At 41.2% G+C, this 27,005-nt stretch overlaps 2 protein-coding genes across 5 annotated transcripts in view; one reads left to right on the top strand and one right to left on the bottom strand.

Moving 5' to 3' along the window:
• ankrd50l (ankyrin repeat domain 50-like) overlaps window positions 1-27,005 on the top strand; it is a 144,627-nt gene that overhangs the window by 91,833 nt on the left and 25,789 nt on the right. Inside the window, exon 1 of one of the 4 annotated variants that reach the window (XM_034693389.1) lies at window positions 20,767-20,989. The exons of the other annotated variants lie outside the window; for them this stretch is intronic. The gene's annotated coding sequence lies outside the window, so the exon portion shown is untranslated. Of the gene's footprint in view, window positions 1-20,766; window positions 20,990-27,005 lie in introns of those variants that run through there. 4 annotated transcript variants of the gene reach the window in all.
• Window positions 1,803-18,208, bottom strand: hpxa (hemopexin a). The gene is made up of 11 exons (XM_034693392.1): window positions 18,146-18,208; window positions 7,369-7,526; window positions 7,108-7,127; window positions 6,950-7,027; window positions 6,697-6,854; window positions 4,757-4,910; window positions 4,257-4,469; window positions 3,281-3,376; window positions 2,859-2,989; window positions 2,615-2,762; window positions 1,803-2,272 (listed from the first exon to the last, which is right to left on the bottom strand). The coding sequence occupies exons 2-11, from the start codon at window positions 7,428-7,430 to the stop codon at window positions 2,043-2,045; spliced, it is 1,290 nt and encodes a 429-aa protein (XP_034549283.1). The 5' UTR covers window positions 7,431-7,526; window positions 18,146-18,208; the 3' UTR covers window positions 1,803-2,042.

Raw genomic sequence — 27,005 nt, 5'->3', positions numbered from 1 at the left:
GGCGCTTCTCTACATAGCTATCTCTAACTATTCTGCGCTTCTGTATATACTTTATTATTATTTTATTTTATTCTATTTTATTTGATCTTTATTTGATTTTATTTGTATTTATATCCTATTTTAATCCGTCATCTATTAATATCTAACTTTCTTACATACTGTTTATAAGAGCTCTGTAATGCCCGGATTTCCCTCCCCGGGATAAATAAAGTATTTCTGATTCTGATTCTGATTTACTAGCCGTGATCTGAAGAGACTAATGTACCAGTCGTTCAAACAGATATTCAAATTCTGTCTGAAGTCTGAAGGTAAAGACTCTGAGAAAAATCCTAATTGAGCACAACTATTCAACACATCGAAACGCGGGATCAAAGATTCTGTGAGTAACTATGTCAAATTATTGTTATTTTGAGTGTGGCTAACTCCTCCTTCGAGGTGAACATCCACATGCCTGTGCTGGTTCCACATTGCTCTGGTCAGTTATATGCCAGTTTAACCACAAACAGCCTACATGCAACTTCTGCATGTGTCATGTGTAGCTGTTTAGTAGTAGAGCATCATAGAATTATGGCAGAAGCCATTAACCTGGTTACAGCAGGTGACAGCGCTACAGGTTTGATACAGTCTGCGACCAGAAGGCCTTTAAAATGTTAATCAAGTGTTTAGCTGATTTCTGCAGTCTAGCAAGTGTACTGACATTTAATTGTTTAGTCCACCAAACACATTGCTCTTTTACACTTAGACCCTTTGAAACTATCATTTCAAGTCTTACAAGCCTGCCACAAACTCACCATTCAGGACATCCTCACTTAAGGCCACAGCTAATGTCATGATCGATTTCATTGAAATGTACACTCACACTTCTTTCTCAAAGGTACAGAGGTGTTGCTTAAGCTAAATGGTAATGTAAGCTTAGTACCAAGTTCAAGAGAACACTGAATGTCATGCTGATGGTTTGCAGGTACCATGTTCACCATCTTTGTTTAGTACTTTGTTAGAGTTTCATTGTTTCTCAGACTTACTTCTCTTATATTTCTCTCTCGCCATCATTCGTAAGGGTTTATTTTGGGTAGGGGAGTCCATATATTCCACTTCACAGTCGCTAAGGTAAAAAAAACCCAACTATTCAACAACCTCATGGTGTTGAATTGTCATAAAAACAGTATCAACAGAGATGTGAGAGGAAAATGTTTACAATGTTTGACGTTTTAAAGACTAAAGTCTACACTTGCAGCTACAGCCATACGCATCATGTGTCTGGAAAGAGCCAGAGATCACTTGACTTAAAGATTTTGTAAGTGAACTTCTAAAGAATCACTGACCTTATAACATGGTTTGAAGGATTGAACTACTCCCAGGTGTCTTACATTGAAATTATAAATGTGATCGATGAATTTGAATTATCTTGAGTTATCACTTTAACCGAGATGAAAACTTTTTTTAAACTGTAACTGCTTGGATTGTTTTCAAATTGCAGATTTCCATTTCCCTGTTTTAGACCAAAAACACCATCACCATGGGGTCAACTCAAACCTCTCTGTCAGTGGAATAAAATATCACACCTGCACTGACTTATCTGTGCCACTCTGCTGGAGAGAAATAACACAGAGATAAAATACACAGACCAACTGAAGTCACTGGTTGCTGATAACAGCCTTGTTCCTGAAGTGGAACTCTTGTGCCCTCTACTGGTGAGAAACAAGAACTTGTGTTACCTGTGCTATAAAAAAGGGGGATCACCACTCTGTTAGGGCCAGTCAGAAATAACATTAAATGAATATGACCAACCTGACAAAACAGACTGTTGTGTGTTGCCTCTCCACTTTATTCACAACAACGCTGTACAAAATGAACCACAGGAAAACACATAATATCCTTTGCCAGGATGACCACTGCTTATGTGAAGTATGAAAACAGAAATACAAAAGGGGAATGAGACATTGCATCCTCCTGCATGATGTTGGCAGTGCATTTGTTTCCATGTTTCATCTTGCTGTATGTGAAGCTCTGCTCGATCAATTCAGTCTTTCAAAGCGAACCACTTAGTGATCACAGCCGAACATCTCCATGGAGACCTTGTGCTGCTCAGGGATCATTTTGCCTGTGGCAAACAACATGGGGCTCTCATAGTGGTAGTAGTGGTTGCCAACAATCACCTCAAGTCCTCCACTGTGGCAATAGGCGGCGTCGACTCTCTTAAAGCTGAAAATGGGATGCTCGATTACAGTGGCGGGCGGGGTCGTCTTCATATCCACAGATATCATGCTCTGACCTGCATGAAGGCAGGGAAGGAGAGACGTGAGTGTGGTACATACTGGAATGTATGCATTCATTTATTGCTGATTAATCTAAAACATCTAGCTCTAAGTTTTCTCTTCGACCTGGTCATTTGTGAGGTAGTTTAGCAGCAGTTATTAATCAGGTTATATGCAGGTCAAAAAGTGTCCAAGTCAGGACAGAAAGTGACACATTTTTTGACCTCAGGGTTACATAAAGGAATGCAACAAGTTCTTGCTTTTGTTAATTAGGTCGACTAAACTTACACATCCCAAGAGGCTAGAGTCTGATTGTCACGAGCCCCTTGTTTTCTAATAGATGCTGTCTTTGTCCGTACCTTTAACGACGTGAACAACACCCTCTTCACAGACAAATGCAGCATTAACAGGACCATCGAAGCCCAGCTCCTCCTTCAGAGGCTTGGGGTAACCATCCAGGAGGGTGTAGGGCTTGGCAGCCACGTTGTAAACAAATATATGGTCACCCTGAAGGAGAAAAAAAAGGAAAGGAGTTTCACTCTTAATGAAAAAAGGATGACAAGACTGATATTATGGACGTGCGTTCAGGTCTTTTCAGTTTACCTTGATCATGTAGGCGTTTTCATTGTGACAGAAAACAGCGTCCACATCACTGTGCAGCTCCTTGAAAGCGCTCTCGATGGTGTGAGCATGCAGTGTGCCGTTGCTCACTTCTTTATGAAGGAAGTAATGGCCTGAGAGACAGAGGAATCAATCAGAGATCACTCAGTGACACTGCACAATCAAAAAAGGACGGTCCTTTGACAAACAATGTATGTGCAAAAGTTCTCAGTCATCCAGGGAATTCAAAGTGTGATGCAAAAGGCATCCCGACGAGGAAGAAGTTCTTGGAGATGTTCTGCTCCTTCAGTTCTGATTGGTGGACAGAGCTTGAAATAGAAGGTATGTTTTATGGAAGTCCAGAGTGGACATGTATACATACAATTTATGGCTGTGCTGTGATATAGCATGCAGTAAGTTCTCACCTCTGAAGGCGCACGTGTTGCCAGCTGAGTCAGCTGCGATGGCATCAAAGTGAACACGGCTGCATTGCTCTCTTTCCACGTCGTCGCTCTCGTCACCTGAACAACAAACACGATGCTTATGTTCAACTGACTCCAACTTCACTACTGTAGTATTTATCTTCAATTCTTACACACTTTTAACATCAACCTCAAACAAATGAAACTGCTCCCAAGAACACAAACAGCATTTAAATCTGCAGCTGGGGGGAAGGCAAGTTTATATAAAGCACCATTCATACAAAGAGCAATTCAAAGTGCTTTACAGAGTTAAAAACAAAACACAGAATCAACAAAAACACACAGCAAACACTTTGAACATTTATATTTTATATGCGGCCAGTTATGTTTAATCTACTCTCTCTCTCTCTCTCTCTCTCTCTCTGTCTGTGTACTTATGTAACTTAACGTACATAGTAAATAGTGCTGGGTCTTATTATTCATGTAAATTAGGAGGGATTATCATAAATAATCAGCCCCCTTACTGCTCTGAAGTCCATAGCTTGCAGAGTCTTAATGTCCCGCCGGACACAGAATCACAACTGATCTTGTCTGAACTGAAATGAACCCTTTAATTATTCGATTCATCTCAGAACTTCTTCCCAAGGATTAAGACTCACACACTGAAGCCAGATAAATGCTCTACAGATAAAAACAGATGCTCTTCAAAAGTAAACAGATAAAACATTCACTTTATTTGCAGTATGAGGTTGTGAGAGTGTTAAGGAGAAAACTAATATCTCACTTTGAACGCATGTTTTGCCTTGAGTGAGGGAAAAGACTCAAAGGAGATCGAGGTTGCAAAGGAGAACATGGTCTCATCAGTTACACAAATGATCCCAACATTATAAGTCAAGTTAAAACTGATATTTGAATGATTTGCAACTGTAAAACAACACTTTTTCAGAATGCATAAACACACATTAACTTCTTCACTTACTAAACTTGGAGCATCTCATGAAGTAGTCGCGGGCCTCTTTGGGGTATTTGGCGTGCACAAAGCCGGTCTTTGGGTCGAATTTGGAGAACATGTGTCCGTGGAAGCAGTAATAGTTCTCCATGAAGCGGAAAGCAGACGTGCAGTTTGGCATGGAGATAAAGTCTTTCTCATGTACAGCCTTGGTTTTGACGTTGTAATGGTAGATATCGTGTCCTACAGCAAACAACCACACAGGAGGTTAGAGATATATTCTGAAGACACTGCAGATACTTTGAGGTGCTGAAGAAATAACAAGGAGTGCAGGCTGATATGTCGACACCTCATATGGTGAGCAATATAGGATTAAAAGTACACCTCCTAACATGTAAGTGCTCTGGTTTCATTGTCACTGTTTTACTTCAGAGTATGATGTGCAATAGAGTGTATTCAAGAGCATAGGCTTGATTTAAATGTGCCTGAATAACACAAAGTGATCATGGTAGGTTTAAAAGTACACCAACCCTTGAAGAAGATGACAGAGTCTTCCTCACACTCTGATTTGGGACACTCAACAGCAGCATCCAGGTGGTCAGGAATGCCTGGGAACACTTCAGAGATGTTCTTGGGGTAACCTTCCTCCAGCTTATGTTGGAAATAGATGAACACCTGGTCGTCCTGTATCAGAGGAATGATGAGTTTAAGATAAGCTGACGAGAAGTTATGATAACACAGTCAAATAAAGAAATGTATCAGTCCAGTGAGACACTATTTTACAGCATGTGATTCAACCAGCGTACTGATATTATCACACGAATTCCCCTTTACCAAACTGCAGTTCTCTGTTTGCCCAGCTGTGGTCCCTATCCCCTTTTATCCTGATGATCTGTTAGCCCTAATTTATTTGTTGTCTTCTTAAAGCATTTTTATATACTTTTCTTCATTCGCACATCCCTCATGTTCTGCTTCACTGTTCTTTTCTTCCTTGCCTGTTTTCTCTGATGCACATTTGAGCACTCGTTTTCTCTTAGCCATCACATGAAAGACAGTCTCTTTAAATAGATTATTCTCTCATCTAACTGCATGTGAGTGCCATAAAACCTGGAATATAGGTTGCATCGGTATAAGATGCAGTCTGTTTTTGGGGTCTCTCAGAGGGAAATGGGTTTAAAATGTCTTTCTGCATGATGATTTCCATTGTGTTCAGCCCAAAGACTGTATAAATAATGGACATAGTATCCGTGACGTAACCCATCTGTTCCTGAGCACCGTTTTGAAGCCAATTGCCGGCGGGAGCCATATTGGAAATTCTGAACTCAACCTAACTGCTGGCGAGCTAGTGTGAGGTAAAGAGGCGGGGTTTGAGCCTCCTAGCCAACAGCTATGTGTTCCCGCCTGTCATTCAAGTCAGTCATGTCCTTAAATGGGCAAAACTCATAATCTTAATATCTTCTGAACCGTTGCATTATAAAAAAATTCACCCCCCCCCCGTACAGAGTGTGCCAATAAGAAATTAGCTCTTTAGTCCGAAGCTGTTTTTTGAACCAGGCTGTAAACATGTTTATTAATGCTGCAAAGATCGTCTTTTTTGAATTGGTGTGTATGTGGTTTCTGGTGTTTCTGCAGCCAGCCTCAAGTGGATGCTCAATGAACTGCAGCTTTCAACACTTCCGCATAGGTTTCATATTTTCAGACTGGAGGTTGCCGCTTGGTTCAGCAGAGTCCACAACATGCAGTTTCTCTACAGCTGTGCAGCTCTTTTATAATACGATCTGTTCACGGCATGTGTTAATAACTGTGTAGTACCAACAGACTCACTCGCCATGACCAAGTTGCACCACCAAACTGGTGCCGGTTTGACATTAGCATACCACTGTTTTCTTTAGATGCCTGAATATGACCTAATGAGGGAGAAAAGCTGTTAAAAAGTGACATCGCCTGCCTGGTCTGAGCCACTACGTATCCTAATATGCTCTGCACAGCAAAGTGGCTGCTTGCTTGAACTGCCATCATCTGGATAAATCCCATGATACACTAAAATACCCGACTCTATTTCATAGTGGTATATTGGCCACACTGGTATGAGTGACACAGCCCACTTTTTAGACAGAAGAAAAGGTATAAAGCGTGTCTTATACACTGAATTTTATGCTGTCTCACACTTCTTGACTTTAAACTCTAACTTTCATTCTGGACTGTGCATAGTTCCCCTCATAGCTAAGTAGTGGCATGAATAACTGTGATATTAAAAGCTCCTTTGTTGCATACGTCACATTTCAGCTTTTTGACAGATTCACCATAAAGTAAAGGTTAGAAAACTCAGATACTATCTAAAACAACAATAGGACTTTAACCTCTATTGCATGGCAGTTTTATAATGATGAGATTGTGAAATACTGGAATCATTCAGTCAAACAGGACATCATTCAACGTTTGAGTCTCAGCTGAAAGATTCAGACCATACCAAGAAGAGGTGAACGCGGTCATGGTCGGTGGGGCTTTCCTCGTAGTGCATAATGAAAGCAGCGTCTACGTGGTCCAGGTGGTGAAGGTCATCCAGCTCAGCAAAGGTCTCATTGAACAGCTCTGGTAAGCCTTGGAAACCCTTGAACAGGAAGTCACCTGAGCAGAAATACAGAACACAATGTTAAGATAAAACAGTATTTAGAGCATGAAGATGAATCTCAATCATGAGTCCTCCGTATGTAACGACTTACCCTTGAAAAAGTATGGAGTTCCTTCTTCGTTCACTGTAACAGCATCCATCTCCAAGCCCTCACACCGGTCAGGGACGGCTGCAGAACATAAAGTTTAAACATAAGTAAATCTAAAGTACTGATGTCAATTTGATAGTGGATCTTTTTCTTTAACTCACTTGATATTTCGGTTTCAGGCCTGGTACAAAGGAAAGAAAAAGACAGTTATTCTTGAAGCAGATCTTCTGTTTATTTTGCAAAGGAAAAGCTGCTTTGTACTGAGGATTCAACTTAAAATTCATGAAGAGCACAAAAAGAATAAATCATTTTTTAAAGCTTTCAGAAATGTAAAATCAGCAGCTGCTTCAAAAGAAACAAACTTTATCAACTTTGTAAATTGTTTGGGTTACATTATAGATGTAAGGTGGAAGGCTACTTACTCATCGGCCCATGCCAGAGCGAGGGCCAGGCAGAGACACAGGATGTGTGCGAGCAGCTTCATGGTGACTAGTCTTCTGAGTCCGGAGAGGCAGAGCTGGGCAAAAGGTGCCTGGCTGCTGCTGCACAACCTTTTATATCAGAGCCTAGTTTGTGTGGGCTGAGTTGCATTGGGTACCAAAGAAGGAGGAGTGGACAGTGTGCACATAGATTATTTATCAAAGACGCCCACCGTGTTTAATGTACCCGAGACAGCTCTCCCCGAGTCGTCCCACTGCTCAGACAATCCTCCAGGAAGGTCAGCCGTGGGGCCGCAGGGATTCAGAGAAATATGGATTTTGGAGTTTTCAATATTTGATACTAAAAGTGCACCAAAAGTCATAAAATGTACCTGGTTGTATTTGCTTTTTGTATTTGTTAACTAACACTAATCCAGGAAACCTTGTAAGTTCAAGATAACTGCAGTTTGGGATTTATTATAAATTACTAAAGTATTTTTCTATTTAAATGTTGCACAAGTATTCTAAAATGCATTTCTTATTTTCATTAAAGCACAAAGAATTCTCAAAGAAAGTTTTAGCCTTATAAGTAGTAAGTTTCCATCACATTCTAGACATGTGCTTCCCGGACGTGGTCCAACTCTGAGAGGTAACTAACCCAGACCATGCACAAAAATAAATACAAGCTGCTGACCGTTGCACTTTAAAGTCCTTAAACTGCAGAGTTGTATAATGTTTACACAGTGAACATTAACAGAGTTGTGACATTTTATTGTAATACTTTGCAATAGAATTGCTCAACTTTTTGTAGCCTATGGAGAATATAAAAAACACAGTATGTATACCTTCTATTCACCTAACTAATATTGTTAGAGCATGAAATACAAGAATGGTACATTGTATTGTACACCATCAAGGGTGTAGTCCTTGGAGGCTTACAACACACTCCTTGTTTTATCCGTTTGAATTAAAAGAACATCAATATCATGCACATCGAGGTAACCTGTCAACAGATGACCTAGTTTCTGCTTCTCAAAAAGACTGATGAAAGCAGAACATAAGATGAAACCAAGCTGTCATGACAAAAAGAGCCTGCTACTCTTTATTTCAGTCTCAGCAAGCCTATTTCCTCTGCAGCAACCATTTTCAGCCTCCAAGCAAAAAATACAGCATGACAATCTGACATTTCACACCAAATAAATACCAAACAGTAGACAGGAAGACAGAGGAAAAGCTGGACACACACAATTCAAATGCAAATAAGACTAAAAACCCCTTTGCCTCTGCAAGCTTTGGTTGGAATTAATTCTTAATTCGGTTTGAGTTTTGTGCAATATTAAAATTTCCGTTAAAACAGGAACTCCTCTGGTTTTATCCGATGTCCTGGACATTATTGTCAGATGTTCAGTTACACAGAAAGTAATAGAAAAGTAAAAAATGATACATTCCCCAACAGCTTGCATTGAAATGGTCTGATGCTACAGAGAGATGCCACTGCAGCAATGCTGGCTTGTTACCTTCCTGTAATTTGTCGAAATTTGCAAAAAGAAATCTAGCACATTTAATGTCAGCCGTTATGTTAGAGATACAAAGTAAACACCAGAGACACAGAGGGACCTCACGTGTGTGTGTTTGAATATGTCTCTGTTTCTGGCTGTTTCACAGGAGGAGGATGTTTCTGATTCTAATGCTGCCAACAAGTCTCTGATTAACTTTGGTGTTCTACCGGGTAAACAATTATTGGATGAGGAAAAACAACAGACCTATTCCGATAACGTAAATAGTGGATATATGAAGCTGGGAACCAGGGTAGCTCAATAACCTGATTTATTTTCACTGCCACATTTCTGTCAGTCGGTTATGTCAAAGTGCTTGAAGCTGCTGTGATAGTGATGTGTCATGATCAGAAGCTGCGGGTTTGAGAGCCTATGCTTTATAGTGAATCAGAAGAGGCGGCTCGCATCAGGAGAGAGAGCCGGCTCCCAGTTTTTTCCTTTCGCTGCTTAGCTCTCACAGTGCTCAGCCCCAGCTCTGCTCACAGCAGAACTTTCTTTTGATTGGTCAGCATGGCGGCCATGTGGCCAATCACATGTGAGGATATAGGATATAGGTGATGGAAGGGAGGCTGTGTATCGTGGCTACATCTGTTCCTTGAGTTTAGTTCTTGTTTCTGTTTACTTGAGTTGGTTCTGGTTCTGTTTGCTTTAGTTGGTTCTGGTTCGGTTTGCTTGAGTTTGGTTCTAACCCTAACCCTAACCGTAATCCCAACCCTAATTACAACCCTAACCCTGATCATAACCCTAATCCTAACACTAACCCTAACCCTAACCCTAACCCTAATCAAAACCCTATCCCCAACCCTAACCCTAACCCTAATCACAACCCTAACCCTAACCCTAATCCTAACCCTAACCCTAATCACAACCCTAACCCTAATCCTTGGTTCTGTCTCTGTTTGCTTGAATTTGGTTCTGGTTCGGTTCTCGTTCTGTTGGCTTTAGTTCGGTTCTGGTTCGGTTCAGTTCTGGTTCGGTTCTGGTTCGGTTCTGGATCGGTTTGGTTCTGGTTTGGTTCTGGTTCGGTTCGGTTTTGTTCTGGTTCGGTTTGGTTCTGGTTCGGTTCTGGTTCGGTTCTGGTTTGGTTCGGATTTGGTTCGATTCTGGTTCGGTTCTGGTTCGGTTCTGGTTCGGTTCGGTTCTGGTTCGGTTCGGTTCTGGTTCGTTCTGGTTCGGTTCTGGTTCGGTTTGGTTCTGGTTCGGTTCTGGTTCGGTTCGGATTTGGTTGGTTCTGGTTTGGTTCTGGTTTGGTTCTGGTTTGGTTCTGGTTTGGTTCTGGTTCGGTTCGCTTTAGTTTGGTTCTGGTTCAGATTGCTTGAGTTTGTTTCTGGTTCTGTTTGCATGTGTTTAGTTCTGGTTATAACCCTAATCCTAACCCTAACCCTAACCCTAATCCTAACCCTAACCCTAACCCTAATCATAACCCTAACCCTAACCCTAACCCTAATCCTAACCCTAACCCTAACCCTAACCCTAATCCTAACCCTAACCCTAACCCTAATCATAACCCTAACCCTAACCCTAACCCTAATCCTAACCCTAATCCTAACCCTAATCCTAACCCTAATCATAACCCTAACCCTAACCCTAACCCTAACCCTAATCCTAACCCTAACCCTAACCCTAACCCTAATCATAACCCTAACCCTAACCCTAATCCTAACCCTAACCCTAATCCTAACCCTAACCCTAACCCTAATCCTAACCCTAACCCTAACCCTAATCATAACCCTAACCCTAACCCTAATCCTAACCCTAACCCTAACCCTAACCCTAATCCTAACCCTAACCCTAACCCTAATCATAACCCTAACCCTAACCCTAACCCTAATCCTAACCCTAATCCTAACCCTAATCCTAACCCTAACCCTAATCCTAACCCTAACCCTAACCCTAACCCTAATCATAACCCTAACCCTAACCCTAATCCTAACCCTAACCCTAATCCTAACCCTAACCCTAATCCTAACCCTAATCCTAACCCTAACCCTAACCCTAACCCTAACCCTAATCCTAACCCTAATCTTAATCATAACCCTAACCCTAACCCTAATCCTAACCCTAACCCTAACCCTAATCCTAACCCTAACCCTAACCCTAATCCTAACCCTAACCCTAACCCTAATCATAACCCTAACCCTAACCCTAATCCTAACCCTAACCCTAATCCTAATCCTAACCCTAACCCTAACCCTAATCATAACCCTAACTCTAATCATAACCCTAACCCTATCCCTAACCCTATCCCTAACCTAATCGTAACCCTAACCCTAACCCTAATCCTAATCCTAACCCTAACCCTAACCCTAATCCTAATCATAACCCTAACCCTAATCCTAATCATAACCCTAACCCTAATCCTAACCCTAATCATAACCCTAACCCTAACCCTAATCCTAATCCTAATCATAACCCTAACCCTATCCCTAACCTAATCATAACCCTAACCCTAACCCTAATCCTAACACTAACCCTAACCCTAATCCTAACACTAACCCTAACCCTAACCCTAACCCTAACCCTAATCCTAACACTAACCCTAATCACAACCCTTACCCTAATCCTTGGTTCTGTCTCTGTTTGCTTGAGTTTGGTTCTGGTTCGGTTCTCGTTCTGTTGGCTTTAGTTCGGTTCTGGTTCGGTTCAGTTCTGGTTCGGTTCTGGTTCGGTTCTGGTTTGGTTTGGTTCTGGTTTGGTTCTGGTTCGGTTCGGTTTTGTTCTGGTTCGGTTTGGTTCTGGTTCGGTTCTGGTTTGGTTCGGATTTGGTTCGATTCTGGTTCGGTTCTGGTTCTGGTTCGGTTCTGGTTCGGTTCTGGTTCGGTTCTGGTTTGGTTTGGTTCTGGTTCGGTTCTGGTTCGGTTCGGATTTGGTTGATTCTGGTTTGGTTCTGGTTTGGTTCTGGTTTGGTTCTGGTTTGGTTCTGGTTTGGTTCTGGTTCGGTTCGCTTTAGTTTGGTTCTGGTTCAGATTGCTTGAGTTTGTTTCTGGTTCTGTTTGCATGTGTTTAGTTCTGGTTATAACCCTAATCCTAACCCTAACCCTAACCCTAATCCTAACCCTAACCCTAACCCTAACCCTAATCATAACCCTAACCCTAACCCTAACCCTAACCCTAACCCTAATCCTAACCCAAACCCTAACCCTAATCCTAACCCTAACCCTAATCATAACCCTAACCCTAACCCTAATCCTAATCATAATCCTATGCCTAACCCTAACCCTAACCCTAACCCTAATCCTAACCCTAACCCTAACCCTAATCCTAACCCTAATCCTAATCCTAATCCTAACCCTAACCCTAACCCTAATCCTAATCCTAACCCTAACCCTATCCCTAACCTAATCATAACCCTAACCCTAACCTAACCATAACCCTAATCCTAACCCTTACCCTAACCCTAACCCTAATCCTAATCCTAATGATAACCCTATCCCTAACCCTAATCATAACCCTAACCCTAACCTAACCGTAACCCTAATCCTAACCCTAACCCTAACCCTAACCCTAATCCTAATCATAACCCTAACCCTAACCCTAATCATAACCCTAACCCTAATCCTAACCCTAACCCTAATCCTAACCCTAACCCTAACCCTAACCCTAACCCTAATCATAACCCTAACCCTAACCCTAACCCTAATCATAACCCTAACCCTAATCCTAACCCTAACCCTAACCCTAATCCTAATCATAACCCTAACCCTAACCCTAACCCTAATCATAACCCTAACCCTAATCCTAACCCTAATCCTAACCCTAATCTTAATCATAACCCTAACCCTAACCCTAATCCTAACCCTAATCATAACCCTAACCCTAATCCTAATCCTAACCCTAACCCTAATCCTAATCATAACCATAACCCTAACCTAACCGTAACCCTAATCCTAACCCTAATCATAACCCTAACCCTAATCCTAACCCTAACCTAATCCTAACCCTAACCCTAATCCTAACCCTAACCCTATTCCTAACCTAACCCTAACCCTAACCCTAACCCTAACCCTAATCATAACGCTAACCCTATCCCTAACCTAATCCTAACCCTAACCCTAACCCTAACCCTAACCCTAATCATAACGCTAACCCTAACCCTAACCCAATCCCTAACCTAATCCTAACCCTAATCATAACCCTAACCCTAATCCTAATCCTAACCCTAACCCTAATCCTAATCATAACCCTAACCCTAACCTAACCGTAACCCTAATCCTAACCCTAACCCTAATCATAACCCTAACCCTAATCCTAACCCTAATCCTAACCCTAATCTTAATCATAACCCTAACCCTAACCCTAATCCTAACCCTAATCATAACCCTAACCCTAATCCTAATCCTAACCCTAACCCTAATCCTAATCATAACCCTAACCCTAACCTAACCGTAACCCTAATCCTAACCCTAATCATAATCCTAACCCTAACCCTAACCCTAACCCTAACCCTAATCATAACGCTAACCCTAACCCTTACCCTATCCCTAACCTAATCCTAACCCTAACCCTAATCCTAACCCTATCCCTAACCTAATCATAACCCTAACCCTAATCCTAACCCTAACCCTAACCCTAATCATAACCCTAACCCTAACCCTAATCATAACCCTAACCCTAATCATAACCCTAATCCTAATCATAACCCTAACCCTAATCATAACCCTAACACTTACCCTAATCCTAACCCTAATCCTAACCCTAACCCTAATCCTAATCATAACCCTAACCCTAACCCTAATCATAACCCTAACCCTAATCCTAACCCTAACCCTAATCCTAATCTTAATCATAACCCTAACCCTAACCCTAATCCTAACCCTAATCATAACCCTAACCCTAATCCTAATCCTAACCCTAACCCTAATCCTAATCATAACCCTAACCCTAACCCTAACCTAACCGTAACCCTAATCCTAACCCTAACCCTAATCATAACCCTAACCCTAATCCTAACCCTAATCCTAACCCTAATCTTAATCATAACCCTAACCCTAACCCTAATCCTAACCCTAATCATAACCCTAACCCTAATCCTAATCCTAACCCTAACCCTAATCCTAATCATAACCCTAACCCTAACCTAACCGTAACCCTAATCCTAACCCTAATCATAATCCTAACCCTAACCCTAACCCTAACCCTAATCATAACGCTAACCCTAACCCTAACCCTATCCCTAACCTAATCCTAACCCTAACCCTAATCCTAACCCTAACCCTATCCCTAACCTAATCCTAACCCTAACCCTAACCCTAACCCTAACCCTAATCATAACGCTAACCCTAACCCTAACCCAATCCCTAACCTAACCCTAATCATAACCCTAACCCTAATCCTAACCCTAACCCTAACCCTAATCATAACCCTAACCCTAATCCTAACCCTAACCCTTATCATAACCCTAACCCTAATCATAATCCTAACCCTAACCCTAATCATAACCCTAACCCTAATCCTAACCCTAACCCTAACCCTAATCATAACCCTAACCCTAACCCTAATCATAACCCTAACCCTAATCATAACCCTAATCCTAATCATAACCCTAACCCTAATCATAACCCTAACACTTACCCTAATCCTAACCCTAATCCTAACCCTAATCCTAACCCTAACACTAACCCTAATCCTAACCCTAATCCTAACCCTAACACTAACCCTAATCCTAACCCTAATCCTTATCCTAACCCTAGACCTAATAATTGGTTCTGGTTCTGGTTCTTTTGCTGTTTGCTTGAGTTTGGTTCTGGTTAGGTTCTGGTTTGGTTCGGGTCGCTCCTGGTTCTGTTCTGGTTCTTGTTCTGTTTTGTTCTGGTTTTGTCCTGGTTCAGTTCTGTCCTGGTTCTGTCCTGGTCTGGTCCTGGTTTGTATCTGGTTCTGTTTGCATGAGTTTGGTTCTGGTTCTGTTTGCTTGAGTTTGGTTTTGGTTCTGTTTGCTTGAGTTTGGTTGTGGTTCTGTTTTCATGAGTTTATTTCTGGTTCTAACCCTAATCACACCGGTGAAATCACACACTGGGATGCTAATGAAACCAGCACTGTTGCAGAGTTGCAAATTGTCAGAGGCTGCTAACATAACAAAAAAAAACCTTTCCTTTTCTGAAAATGTTAAAACTTTACATCCATCCGTTCATTTTCATGCACTTATCTGAGATCGGGTCAAGGGGGCAGCAGTAAGCAAGCCGACCCAGCCGCCCCTCTCCATAGCAATGTTTTCCAGCTCCTCCTGGGGGGACCCCAAGACGCTCCCAGGGGGTTATATAATCCCTCCACCGAGCTCTGGGTCTTCAGTAATGTCAAATATCTCTTTTATAGTCAAGAACTGTTAAAAAAAAACTCTGACAAAATCCATGAATTTACCCAGAAGGCAAGAGAAAAACTTTCCCACACACAGGTACAGACACACACATGCACACACACACAGATTATGAGTTAGCTGGTAATTTATGAAGGATCAATATCAACAGAACCATTAATTCAGAGAAAATCAATCAGCCCATGGAGCTCCTGGGGACAGCTCTCTCTCTCTCTGCAGCAGAACATGTGACGAGCGAGTGCAGACAGCAGCCTGGGCGAACACAGCTTTCAAACTTTCAGGTTTATCTTGCAGGTGGATATATTGGATATATCCACCTTGGTAACTTTTCCTGTGTGTATATTTAACCTCCAAACACAGCTGGGTATATGTAGAAACAGCTGAGTCTACATTATTGGCCTTCATTGCTTGTTGACACTCAAACAAACAAATGAAGTGAATGACAAAGGTTACCTTTGCTGAGCATGCAGTGCAGAGTTTAATAAATTCATGTTTATAGTCAAGAGGAGCATGTGTAGTTCAATGCTTCATTACCCCAGAGAATACACAGACACCTTTAACAGAAATGAGTTTTCAAAGTTCTCCTCTGTTCAGGAATCAATACTGCACTTTTCTCTTTATTGCTCTCCATTTGTGTCTTTTCATTCAGTGCATGTTTTGTAAAATAATAACACTGCAATTATGAACACAACACATTTCAAACTCAAGAGACCATGCTGGTTAAATCAAGTCTGTGTCTAGGTGGAGCTATTCAGCAGCAGAGAAAGGAACAGAACTCAAGCTTAGAAGAGGCAGTTTGTCGTGGCTCTGATGGGGAGCATGAGAGAAGATTCATTTCTGGCCGGTTGAGGAAAAGTCTAGAAAAGGAGCAAGCAAACACAAGCTGCCCTCTGACAGTTTGTTTATCCTTTTCATGTCCTCATTAACTTGTTGCAGCATGCCAACAGAGGAATCTGTAGAGCATTATCCAAATTGCTCCCCCTCTAAATTTGCTCAAAGTTCAGATTTCATTTGTCATTGATTTAGATAATACAAGGCCTGACTCATCTGTGACTAAATAGTGACCATGTGATCAGAGGTCAGACTCCTTCTTTGTTTCCTTTTGTTTATTAGATTTTTTAAAAGATTTTATTTCAATTTATTTTAAAAAACTGAGTCTTAATAAAATCTTTTAATTAATTTTACTGTCTTTCTTTCTTGATCTTATATTTTAAAATATCTTATGTTTTAATGCGGGGGTGTCAAGAGGTCTGAGCCAGCTTCGGGCTGCAACTCGACACAGAAAGAATCAATGTGTGAGTCTTAATCCTTGGGAAGACGTTCTGAGATGAATCTTAGTCTCAGATCCGCTGCAGTCCTGCTCCATGCTTGCTCATCCGTAAACACCCACCGGTTGCGTTCTCCGAACACAGCACAGAGCAGGACCGCCGGACAGCTGGAGTCATGTGACCGAGGTTTTCCTGCGACAATCACTGAATCAAGGATTCTCCTCCTCCTCTCCTCATCCATGTTGTCTTTCTGGTCCTCTGAAAACCTCTGACCTGTTGACTCCAGGCCTGGCTCCGCTCATCATGACGGTTTGTTGTTGTAGTTAAGTGAAATACGATCTGGTGATAACACAGAGTGTTTTATTCTGAAAATTAACCGAATGTTTTCATTTTGTTTTGGTGAAACCTGACTTCCTGTCCCGCTCCATCTGCTCTGTTGAGATTGATGCGTCGTGCTCCGGCATCCGGCATAAATAGAAGACTTGCGTATCTGATCTGGAGGGCTCCGACCTGCCGGATCAGAGACGCAGCCGGAACGAAACAGAGCGGATCCAGAGGAAGTTAACACATCGACTAGAACAGAATCCTATCAGATTTGGTGCTGTGACGGATCAGAGACAGACTGGACACGTGTTACGTTAATTTATTGCCTGAAAATGGGGTTTAGTTTAAATAAATTACCTTCTAAAAATGTCAGAGAATATTGTTGTTAAAGGTGAGATTGTTTAAAAATGTTGATATGCTTTAACATTTTAAAAATAAATGTTTTTGATTAAACTTAGGTAATCAGTGACGCCCAGTGGGAGGAGCCACTGGGTTTAAAGGAATTATGTGCTCAGTAGCGCCCCCCTTCAATTTTCAAAAACCCCTCCCCATAGAGTTATTTTGAGCTACATGCATGAAAATGTATACGCATATTCATGGCATCCGGACACACAAAAAAACCCTCTTACAACCATATCTGAAACTCAACAGGAAGAGCACCAACTAACTTTGAATATGAAAAATGGCGCCCAAATAAGGGTGCATACTTTTAAGATACCATCCTCGGGTTTTTCTCAAATTCAGTCCTAACAAGGACAAGGACAAATTGCTGGATTAAAGTTGGAAATATGTACGAAAAAATTACAAATTTGTTGGATAAAAGTGAACTGAGGTTCAGCAGAGATGATGGAGAAAGCCTTCGTTTCACAAAGATGAATGGCCCAACATTGCAAAACTACAGTACACAGTGAATCACAATGACAGACAGCTGCAGCAGTGGAGGAGGAGCAATGAGACACAGGAGTAAAGATACAGAGAGGTAAAAGGAAAAGTGCATGATTTAAACTATGTTATGAATGAAGAAAAACCTACCGACACCTCCTGGGTTTAGAGTGTCACATTGTTTGTAGAGATTGATGCTGATAAATATTTTTTCTAGCACTCTTTAAATTAAATAATATACATATAATGCATTTTGAAGTAGTACAACATACAGTATACAATCAGTTTCCAAATTCCATGCATAAACAATATGTTGTTTAAAATCTGAGAGGTAAATGAAATCAATGAAAATGTAATGTGTCTTAAAGGAGACATATCATGAAAAACCAACTGTTTTAGTATTTTGCACATATACGTGGGCGTCTGGCGTATTTACTCACCCACAAAATATGGAAGAAGCCCACCCCGTCCTTAATTAGTGGTCCACCTGAGTCTGATCACACACAATCAGACGCTCTGTTCAGAATCTGCTCAGGCTTTTCAATTCTACCTGCCTCCTCACCAGCTTGTAGCAAAGCTGGATGCTGAATTTTCATGTTGGCACCATAGACTGAATAAATAAGGTTGGCACACCTCGTGGAAGAGAGGGGCAGGGTGACAAGGAGCTCATGTGGATTTAAAAAGACACACACCAAAACGGACTGTTTTGAGAAAGGCTCTTGAGAGCTGGTCCAAAACCTCCTCTGGTGCTTGGTTCATATAATATTTGGACTTACACATGTCAAGGATGTTTCATTTAGACACCAGGGGATTGTATTAAATAGTTGAATAAAGGGCATGAAAAGTCACCTTTAAAGAAAAGGCATCATTACTACAGACATCCAGTAGAGGTCTCCCCTGCAGTTATATTGGTAGACCATGGGTTAACAACACATGAAAGAGATTTCATTGATAAAGAGTATTAATAGTTGTTGTATTTACTATCATTGTTCATGTGAAGTTTTGCACATAAGTTGTGAAGTTAAAAAGCTGCATAGAAAAGTCAAAGGTGAAAAAGGAGAACATATTTATGGATGGATGTCTGTTGCCTCTGGTGTTTCTTTATGTTTGACAAACTGCATTCATGGCATCCAGCGTCTTATAAATGTCAGGCACAATCTGATAATGGAGGCTATAGTGGGAAATATCAAAAACAGTATTTTAAGAACATTTTTTGGGGTGTCTCTGAGTCTCTAAAAGTATGTAAGAATGTCAAGAATTGGCTAACGGGGTGAAAAGGTCATTTCTCGTCTCACTGTAAATTCAGTTGTCAATGTGGGACAGTTTGAGCCCCCTGTAAGCCTAAAGCAGTGTTTGCTTTGGATGAAATAACTCAGGTGTCTAGTTAGCTGTGAAATATGATGTAACTGCAGGAAGAACTCAGAGCATCCTACGGGGAAAGTTCAGTGAAGATGTAGGGAGTGTTTTCAGATTCTGAGAGCTATAGGGGCCGGGTTGTTGACAGGAGGTACTAGTTTTGATGCAAAGAAAACAGAAAGACCATATGAGTGTAGTTACTAAGGATGTGGAACTAAAATATAATAATATTAGAATAGTGGAATGTTTTTATATTTTTTTTATGTAATCCATCTTCTGTCCTGTTTGACTCTCAACCCTTGACAAGCAGCCTAAATCGCAAAAAACGAATACTCGTACAAATTATCAAACTCATAAAAAGTATCCGATATTAAGAAAAATAAAGCCGATAACAACTTACCTTAGCATTTGCATAATTGAAACCTAAACTTAAAATCTAGTATTAAAAACAAAATAAACTGAAATTGAAAATAAAAGGACAAAATAACAAAGACTAATGAAAGTGTTTTAACAATTGTAAGCATGCCACAAACAAAAACAATCCGAATGGATCACCACAAAAAACATTTGTGCATTTACAAAATGTAAAAGCGACAGTAGTCCTGCCTTAAACTGGTCGTGCCCACTTTAGCTAACATGAGCCCAATGAGCATCGCTCAGTTTAAAAGTCTTAGTTATATTTACAGCAGCTTGGTCAAGCAGTCCTCCTTTCCATCCTCCTTGTCGTCCTCCATGTTATCCGGTCCTCAAACTGTTTCTGGATAACTTTGTTAACTGACTAAAAAAAGCATTGGACTGACGTCTACTCTATCATGCAATATGAACCGACCAATCAGATCACACAGCTGTAGACTTCAGAGGTTATCATTGCTCACGTCACTGATTGATATGAGTTTGTCAGCTAGTTTAATGTCTCTATCAAGCACCACACCTCATGGATTAAAATATAGATGTAATGCCATAGAAGCTTTGACCCTTGCTGTTAAAAGAAATGACTTGGTAAATCAAAAAAAAAAAAAAAAAAAAAGCTAGCTTATAAAAAGTCATCTAAATCACAATTAATGGGGTTAAATGCCAAATAGGTCACAAAAATGTGAAAATAAGCCATCTTATCCAAACAAATTATTATTATTATTATTATTTTAAATCTGTTGGTCATTACTGTTGATATCATTTTGTAATGGCTGTCACTGTGTTTATTATATTTTATATTTTTCTACTTATCCTTCTGGCTGTACAGCAGGTTTGCAGGAGGGGGAAGGGGAGGGAGGGTGTTCTTGTTCTTGTATGTTCAGAAAAAAAACACAAACCAATGTATGCAACTGCACTGTGATTTATAGCCTACCTGCTTTTTGAAAATAAAAATTATGAAAAGTAAATAAATAAATAAATTGTGTGTGTGGCAGAATTAAAAGGAATTATGAATATTGTGAGATAGAAAAGTCAAATATTTTACTTATAATATAAGTTTGACATTTTATACTTTATTACTACATTTCTTGTCTAAATTATTATATTTTTTTGTATCAGATATTCTGCACTTTTTCTGGCACAAGTCTCTCGCAGTAAATCTGAGACAAATCCATGGTCGAGTCTATCATATCTTTGTGAAAACAGTCCTCCAGAGGATGTCCTTGTAACAAAGATTTTTTTTTCTTTGTAACATCCTTTTGGAGAGTGTGCACGGAAGGAAGCAGAGAGAGAGAGAGCGGACCTGCCTGCAGAGAGAGAGAGAGAGAGAGAGAGAGAGAGAGAGAGAGTCCGTGTAATGTGCAGGACATCTTCCACCACACTAAATAACTTCACTGTGTATGTGATGGTATGATGGACGCCTGTGGAGGTGCACACATGTGATTGTGATTGAATGCGGGGAAGTGCAGCAGTTTGTCAGCAGGAGGAGTGGAGGAGATGGAGAGCGTGTCTGTCAGGTAAGCTCGTTTCTGCTCGATTCAAAACTCAGACGCGGTTTCTCACCGGGGGGAATGTGTAGTGCTTTCATTCCTGTCTTGAGTCGTCTTAAAGTAAGTGAATTAAAGTAGACTGTCTGAGCAGAGCTTTGTGTTTTGTTTACAATGGCGTCGCCCACAGCGCGTGATTAACGAGGTCATATAAAAACACACATTTCCTCATCAAGCAGAGGCAGACAGGTACAGCTGACAACCTGCAGAGGTCTCTTAAAGAGAAGTGAAGGAGCTGAATGTGACTGTGATGTTTAAGTTGGTTACGGGTAATGTGTCAGATTCAGTCCACAGTAGGAGCCCAGTTGAGGTTGCTTGAGGTAGGCATAGCTGCTGTAATTACAAAGTGATTTTTTTTATTGCAAAATAAGCATCTTCTGTGCAAGTCTTCACATTAGTCAGCTTTACCTTCATTGCTCACATTTAACTTACCATTTTCATTCATTCATTCACCAACAGATGCATTTAATAACAGCAGCACCTGATAACTCCTCATCCACATTCCTGTTTCCATTTTCTTCTCCCTATACCTCAATCTTCACTCAGCTCCTTGTGTGTTTTATCATCCCTGTCCTGTTCCTGTGTGGTTTTCCTCTACAGGGTAGTATTAAGATATCCTGCATGTTGTTTACCACTACTGTTGGAAATGAACATTTTTGCCACATTGTCAACAGGAGACAGTGAAATGAGGAATTATATTGACATGCTGGATAGGGATGAGCATTTCAAGCCAAAATACTATTCGATAATCATTGGCATCTATTCAACGATTATTCGAATAATCGACCCCCCCTCACACACATGCACACACACACACACACACACACACACACACACACACACACACACACACACACACACACACACACACACACACGTCCCATTGTCATTGTCTGTCACAATCTTTATGTTGGTGTTTCTGTGATGCGGCAGCGTGGCGTGTGTGTTTACCATAGACTGTAAAAAATATGGACGTAGTATCCGTGACGTCACCCAACTGTTTCTGAAGAGCTGTTTTGAGACCAATCGGCTGCGGCAGCCATATTGCTTCTGTCGAGCCAGTGTGACGTAAAGGGGCGGGCTTTGAGCCTCCTAGCCAACAGCTGCAGTGTTCCCACAGGCAGCTGTGTCTCTCATTGGAAGACTAGTAATCTCAATATCTTCAAAATTGCCAAATTAGAAAAAAATTCACCCCCCTCACAGTGAGAGGACATCGAGAAATTAGCTATTCAGACTACACTCATCTTTTGTACCAGGCTGTAAACATGTTTATTAATGCTGTAAAGATCGTCTTTTTCCCATTCATGTGTATGTGGCTTCCGGTACTTCCGGAGCCAGCCTCAAGCGGATCCTCGATGAACTGCAGCTTTTAACACTTCCGCATTGACTCATATTTTTAGACCGGAGGTTGCCGCTTGGTGTTTACATGTTACAGCCATGATCAGTCTCTGGAAATACGTGTGTAGTAGTGTGGCTGTTTCCGAAACCGCCTACTGTACTAGCAGTACGTACTGATTTGGCCAAAATTCAGTATGTAGGAAGTAGTATGTGAACAAGAGCAAAATCTGCAGTATGCCAAAACTCCCCGGATGCCTACTGATTCGGGAAAATGTCACAGTATGCATCGGACCAGTCTGCCTCGCGGACTGTTTCCCATAATGCACAGCGCTCGTTCCGCTATTTCTTTTTCCTTCTTTTTTTGACGGGAGGAAATCCATTTTGGGGTGCTGTGAAAGTTATCAAATTACATATAAACCACGTCCTAACTTTTTAAATCATAAGTGATGCTAAAGAAGCAGTTTCTCTATCAGCTTGGCCGTTGTTTACTTCTGCTTTCCAAAACCAAAAATCTAGTGACGTCTGGCCCAGCATACTGCAACAGAGATCAAACAGAACAGTCATACTACATACTAAATTCAAACGCAGTATGTACTAGACAATACCTACTGCCAAATACATTAGTAGGTAGTATGTAGCAGGCCGTTTCTAAAACAGCCCGAGGCTGTTTTAGAAACGGCCTGATGTCTGAACTCCATTTTGGGCCAGACGTCACTGGATTTCCGGTTTCGGAAAGCGGAAGAAAACAACGGCGAAGCCGATAGAGAAACTGCTTCTTTAGCATCACTTATGATTTAAAAAGTTAGGAAGTGGTTTATATGTAATTCAATAACTTTCACAGCACCCAAAAACGGATTTCCTCCCGTCAAAAAAGAAGGAAAAAGAAAAAGCAGAACGAGCGCTGTGCATTATGGGAAACAGTACGCGAGGCAGACTGGTCTGATGCATACTGTGAAATTTTCCAGAATCAGTAGACATCCGGGGAGTTTTGGTATACTGCAGATTTTGCTCTTGTTCACATACTACATACTGAATTTTGGCCAAATCAGTACATACTGCTAGCATAGTAGGCGGTTTCGGAAACAGCCAGGCTGTCGCGAATGTTTTCTTCTTCTTTTGCTATTTAATGCAGTTAGCATTCTTCTTCTTCTGTTACTTAATGCGGTTAGAAAGCAGCTTTAAGACGCTCTGTAGCCACCGTCTGGCAGGAATACCGTATTACAACCAGGCAACGTAAAAACACTGAAAAATTGTGCTTTTAAAAAGAGAAAATATTCAAAGTAACTCTTCGATTTTTACAAAGTGAACAAATATTCGAAAATCATTGCCCATCCCTAATGCTGGACTCCTTTCCACGGATTGATCTCATATGACGTGTGTGATCTAGTTGTCTGTATGGCGTTCCCCTTATTAATCAGAATGTATCACTGCTGTTTTCAGGTTTTGTCCAATCAGAATCAAGTATTTTCTGCATTCATTCGGGCAAAACACTGATTATTAACCGCAGACTCCTCAATCTTTGAAACCAGGTGCTTTTGCTCAGTGATCTGCAGCAGTTATAGTTAAGTACTCCTGCTCCACTGGAAACAAACAATCCATTTAAGAAAGTGAGATGCACTCTTTTCGTACTATCACAGCAGCCATCTTGCCTGTAAATGTTTTATTCCACATTCAAACATCTGATGTAATTCATGTCTGTGCTGAAGTAACCAGGATAACATACAACAGTCACTAAAAGTGCTCCTTTCAAATAAATTTCTAGCACAGGGGTAGAAATATAATGACTATCCTGCTATGACCACAAAAATTCAGGAGGTCTCCACGAGCTTGCCTCTTCTTTTGGCTATATAAATTTAATTGGCTTGACTCGACTTGGTTTCTGTGTAAACAGCATGTCAGTAAAGGGCTGTAAAGACACTGCTCCTGGTCTTGGTTGCTCCAACAGTGTCCCTACAGGCTACATGCCAGGTTCAGAGGGCTTTGTAAATACCACAAGTAATGACAAGAATGTAGACAACTTCACTTAGTGGTGTTACCTCTCATCACCACTGTCTTCAGTAACCTGCTAAAACAACAAATCTCCTCCGTTCTATCTCATTTTCAGTTTCTGGCACTGGTGAGACGAGTGTGCACAGCATGTGTCATCCACCTTCAGGGGGGTGGATCTAAATCTTAGATTGATGAAGCCAAATTAAGAAACATTCTTGAAGAGCATCAGCTGGCCAGTCTTGGTTTTTATGATTCATATTAGCTCTCTGAATCATACTCTCGGCGGTCTATCATGTTGTATCTAATAAGCTCAGCAGTGAGGCTTTTTTAAATCAGCGATAATCTGACAGATGTGGCTGGTGTTAGATGAGTCACTGACTTGAAATGCGGAGCAATGTGCTCTCCCACCACCGAGTTCACTTTGTCACAGAAGCCTTTGACATTCCTCATCTGGATTCCTCAGAGGTTTTTCATAAGAGGTCAAAAAATCTTGTTCGCCTGTCTTTTCTTTCACTTTTATACATTTTCATTTTCATACTCACTGGGCTGAGTGGTGTGAATGCTGCTGTGTTTCATCCTGCAGGCTTTTATCACCTCCCCTCAGTTATTCAAATCCTCATTTTTTTTTTCCACATTCAGTGTCTTTGTGAAGGCAATGGCTTAAAAAATTACCACAAAAAAAGCTCATTTGTGCCAAATAGATTTGAGAGAGGAAAGGCTGTTGTGGAGCACCGAGTTCATCTCAGTCAATTTCTCAGTCCTCTTTGATATTCAAATCTGCAACCCCAACAGCGACTCTTATTTGTAAAGAAAAATAATTCAATTTGGAAAATATAATTGGTTGCTTGTGAATTGGATTTGGAACAAGTCCAGAACTGCACAGGTTTTTTAACATTTCCACCAGATTTGATAAGAAACAGGAGCAGAAATCAGCTAAATTAACAGCTGCAGATACATCCTCCTTGGCTGGAGTACAACATTTAATATGTCCTTATTTGAAGCCCAAGCTGATGCATTTTCAGACACCCTTTTTCCAGCCAGCAGCTCAAACTCTCACCACAGTACACACCTGATGGTTGCATATCGACACACTTAATTTTCATCCCCGTTTACAATGTTACAATGTTACAATCAAGCGGCAAACTCCGGTCTCAAACGATGAAGCCAATGCGGAAGTGATATAAACTGCAATACATCAAAAATCCGCTTGAGGCTGGCTGCAGAAACACCGGAAACCACATAGATATGAATGGGAAAAAGACGATCTTTGCAGCATTAATAAACATGTTTACATCCTGGTTCAAAAAACGGCTTGGCCCTACAACGCTAATCTCTCTAATGGCACACACTGTACGGGGGGTGAATTTTTTTCTAACATGACGGTTAAGAAGATATTAAGATTATGAGTTTTGCCCAAATAAGGACATGACTGACGTGACTCCCGGTCGGGAACACACAGCCATTGGCTAAGAGACTCACACTACGTCACACTCTGCCTAGTTGAGTTCCGCATTACCAATATGGCTGCTGCCGTCGATTTGCTTCAAAACAGCTCTCAGGAACAGATGGGTGACGTCACGGATACTACGTCCATATTTTTTACAGTCTATGGTTACAATGTTACAATGTCATTTAGCAGACGCTTTTATCCAAAGCTACGTACATACGAGAACAAGAACACAAGCAAAGATCTAGACAAGAGGAAACAAGATCAGTAAGAGTAACAAAGTGCTTCAAGTCAATTTGGGTGCAGGTACTGCCAAGCAGTGTAAAGGCAGTGCACAAAAATAAGTAAGGAATTTTTTTTTTTCCCGAAATAAGGAACATCTACAATGAAGCAACCAACCAATTTAAGACCTTCCATTATCATCATCAACAATTAACATCACCACAATAATGACCAAAGTACCAAGTGCTGGGTCCCTCAAGAGCTGAACACAGATTCCCAGAGTAGAGCAGGACAGTGCAAGTCAATCGTAGCTGGAAGACATGATCTGCCACTGGGGACAACAGTGGAGAACAGTCTAGCTAAGTGCATAGTGCTTCCTAAAGAGCTGGGTCTTTAGCTGTCTTTTGAAAGTAGAGAGGGACTCTGCAGATCCAATGGAGTTGGCCAATTCATTCCATCATTTAGGGGCAACAGAAGAGAAGAGTCGAGCTAGTGATTTTGAGGCCTTGTGTGCTGGAAGCACTAGGCGCTTTTCAGAGGCTGAGCGTAGCGGGCGAGAAGGGCAGTAGACCTGGATGAGGGGTTCCAGGTAAACTGGAGCAGTTTTGGTTCCTGCTTTGTAAGTCATGATTAGAGTTTTGTATCTGATGCGAGCTGCAACTGGAAGCCAGTGTAGTGAGATGAGCAGGGGAGTGACATGAGCTGTCTTAGGCTGGTTGAAGACCAGACGTGCTGCTGCTGCGTTCTGGATCATTTGCAGAGGTTTGACTGTGCATGCAGGGAGGCCTGCCAGTAGAGAGTTGCAGTAGTCAATGCGTGACATTACAAGAGCTTGAACCAGGAGCTGTGTTGCGTGTTCTGTCAGGTAGGGTCTGATCCTCTTGATGTTATAGAGGGAAAAACGGCAGGACCGATTACCTGGAATGATGTGCAGAAGGACTTGAAACTGACACATCTTGTAACTCTGGGGGAATTTAAGTCAATCATAAA

Source organism: Notolabrus celidotus, chromosome 10 (genome assembly GCF_009762535.1).
Source record: "Notolabrus celidotus isolate fNotCel1 chromosome 10, fNotCel1.pri, whole genome shotgun sequence".
NCBI classification, from domain to species: Eukaryota; Metazoa; Chordata; class Actinopteri; order Labriformes; family Labridae; genus Notolabrus; species Notolabrus celidotus.
The sequence above is the reverse complement of the archived record's forward strand: the minus strand, read 5'-3'. Positions and strand labels throughout refer to the sequence as shown.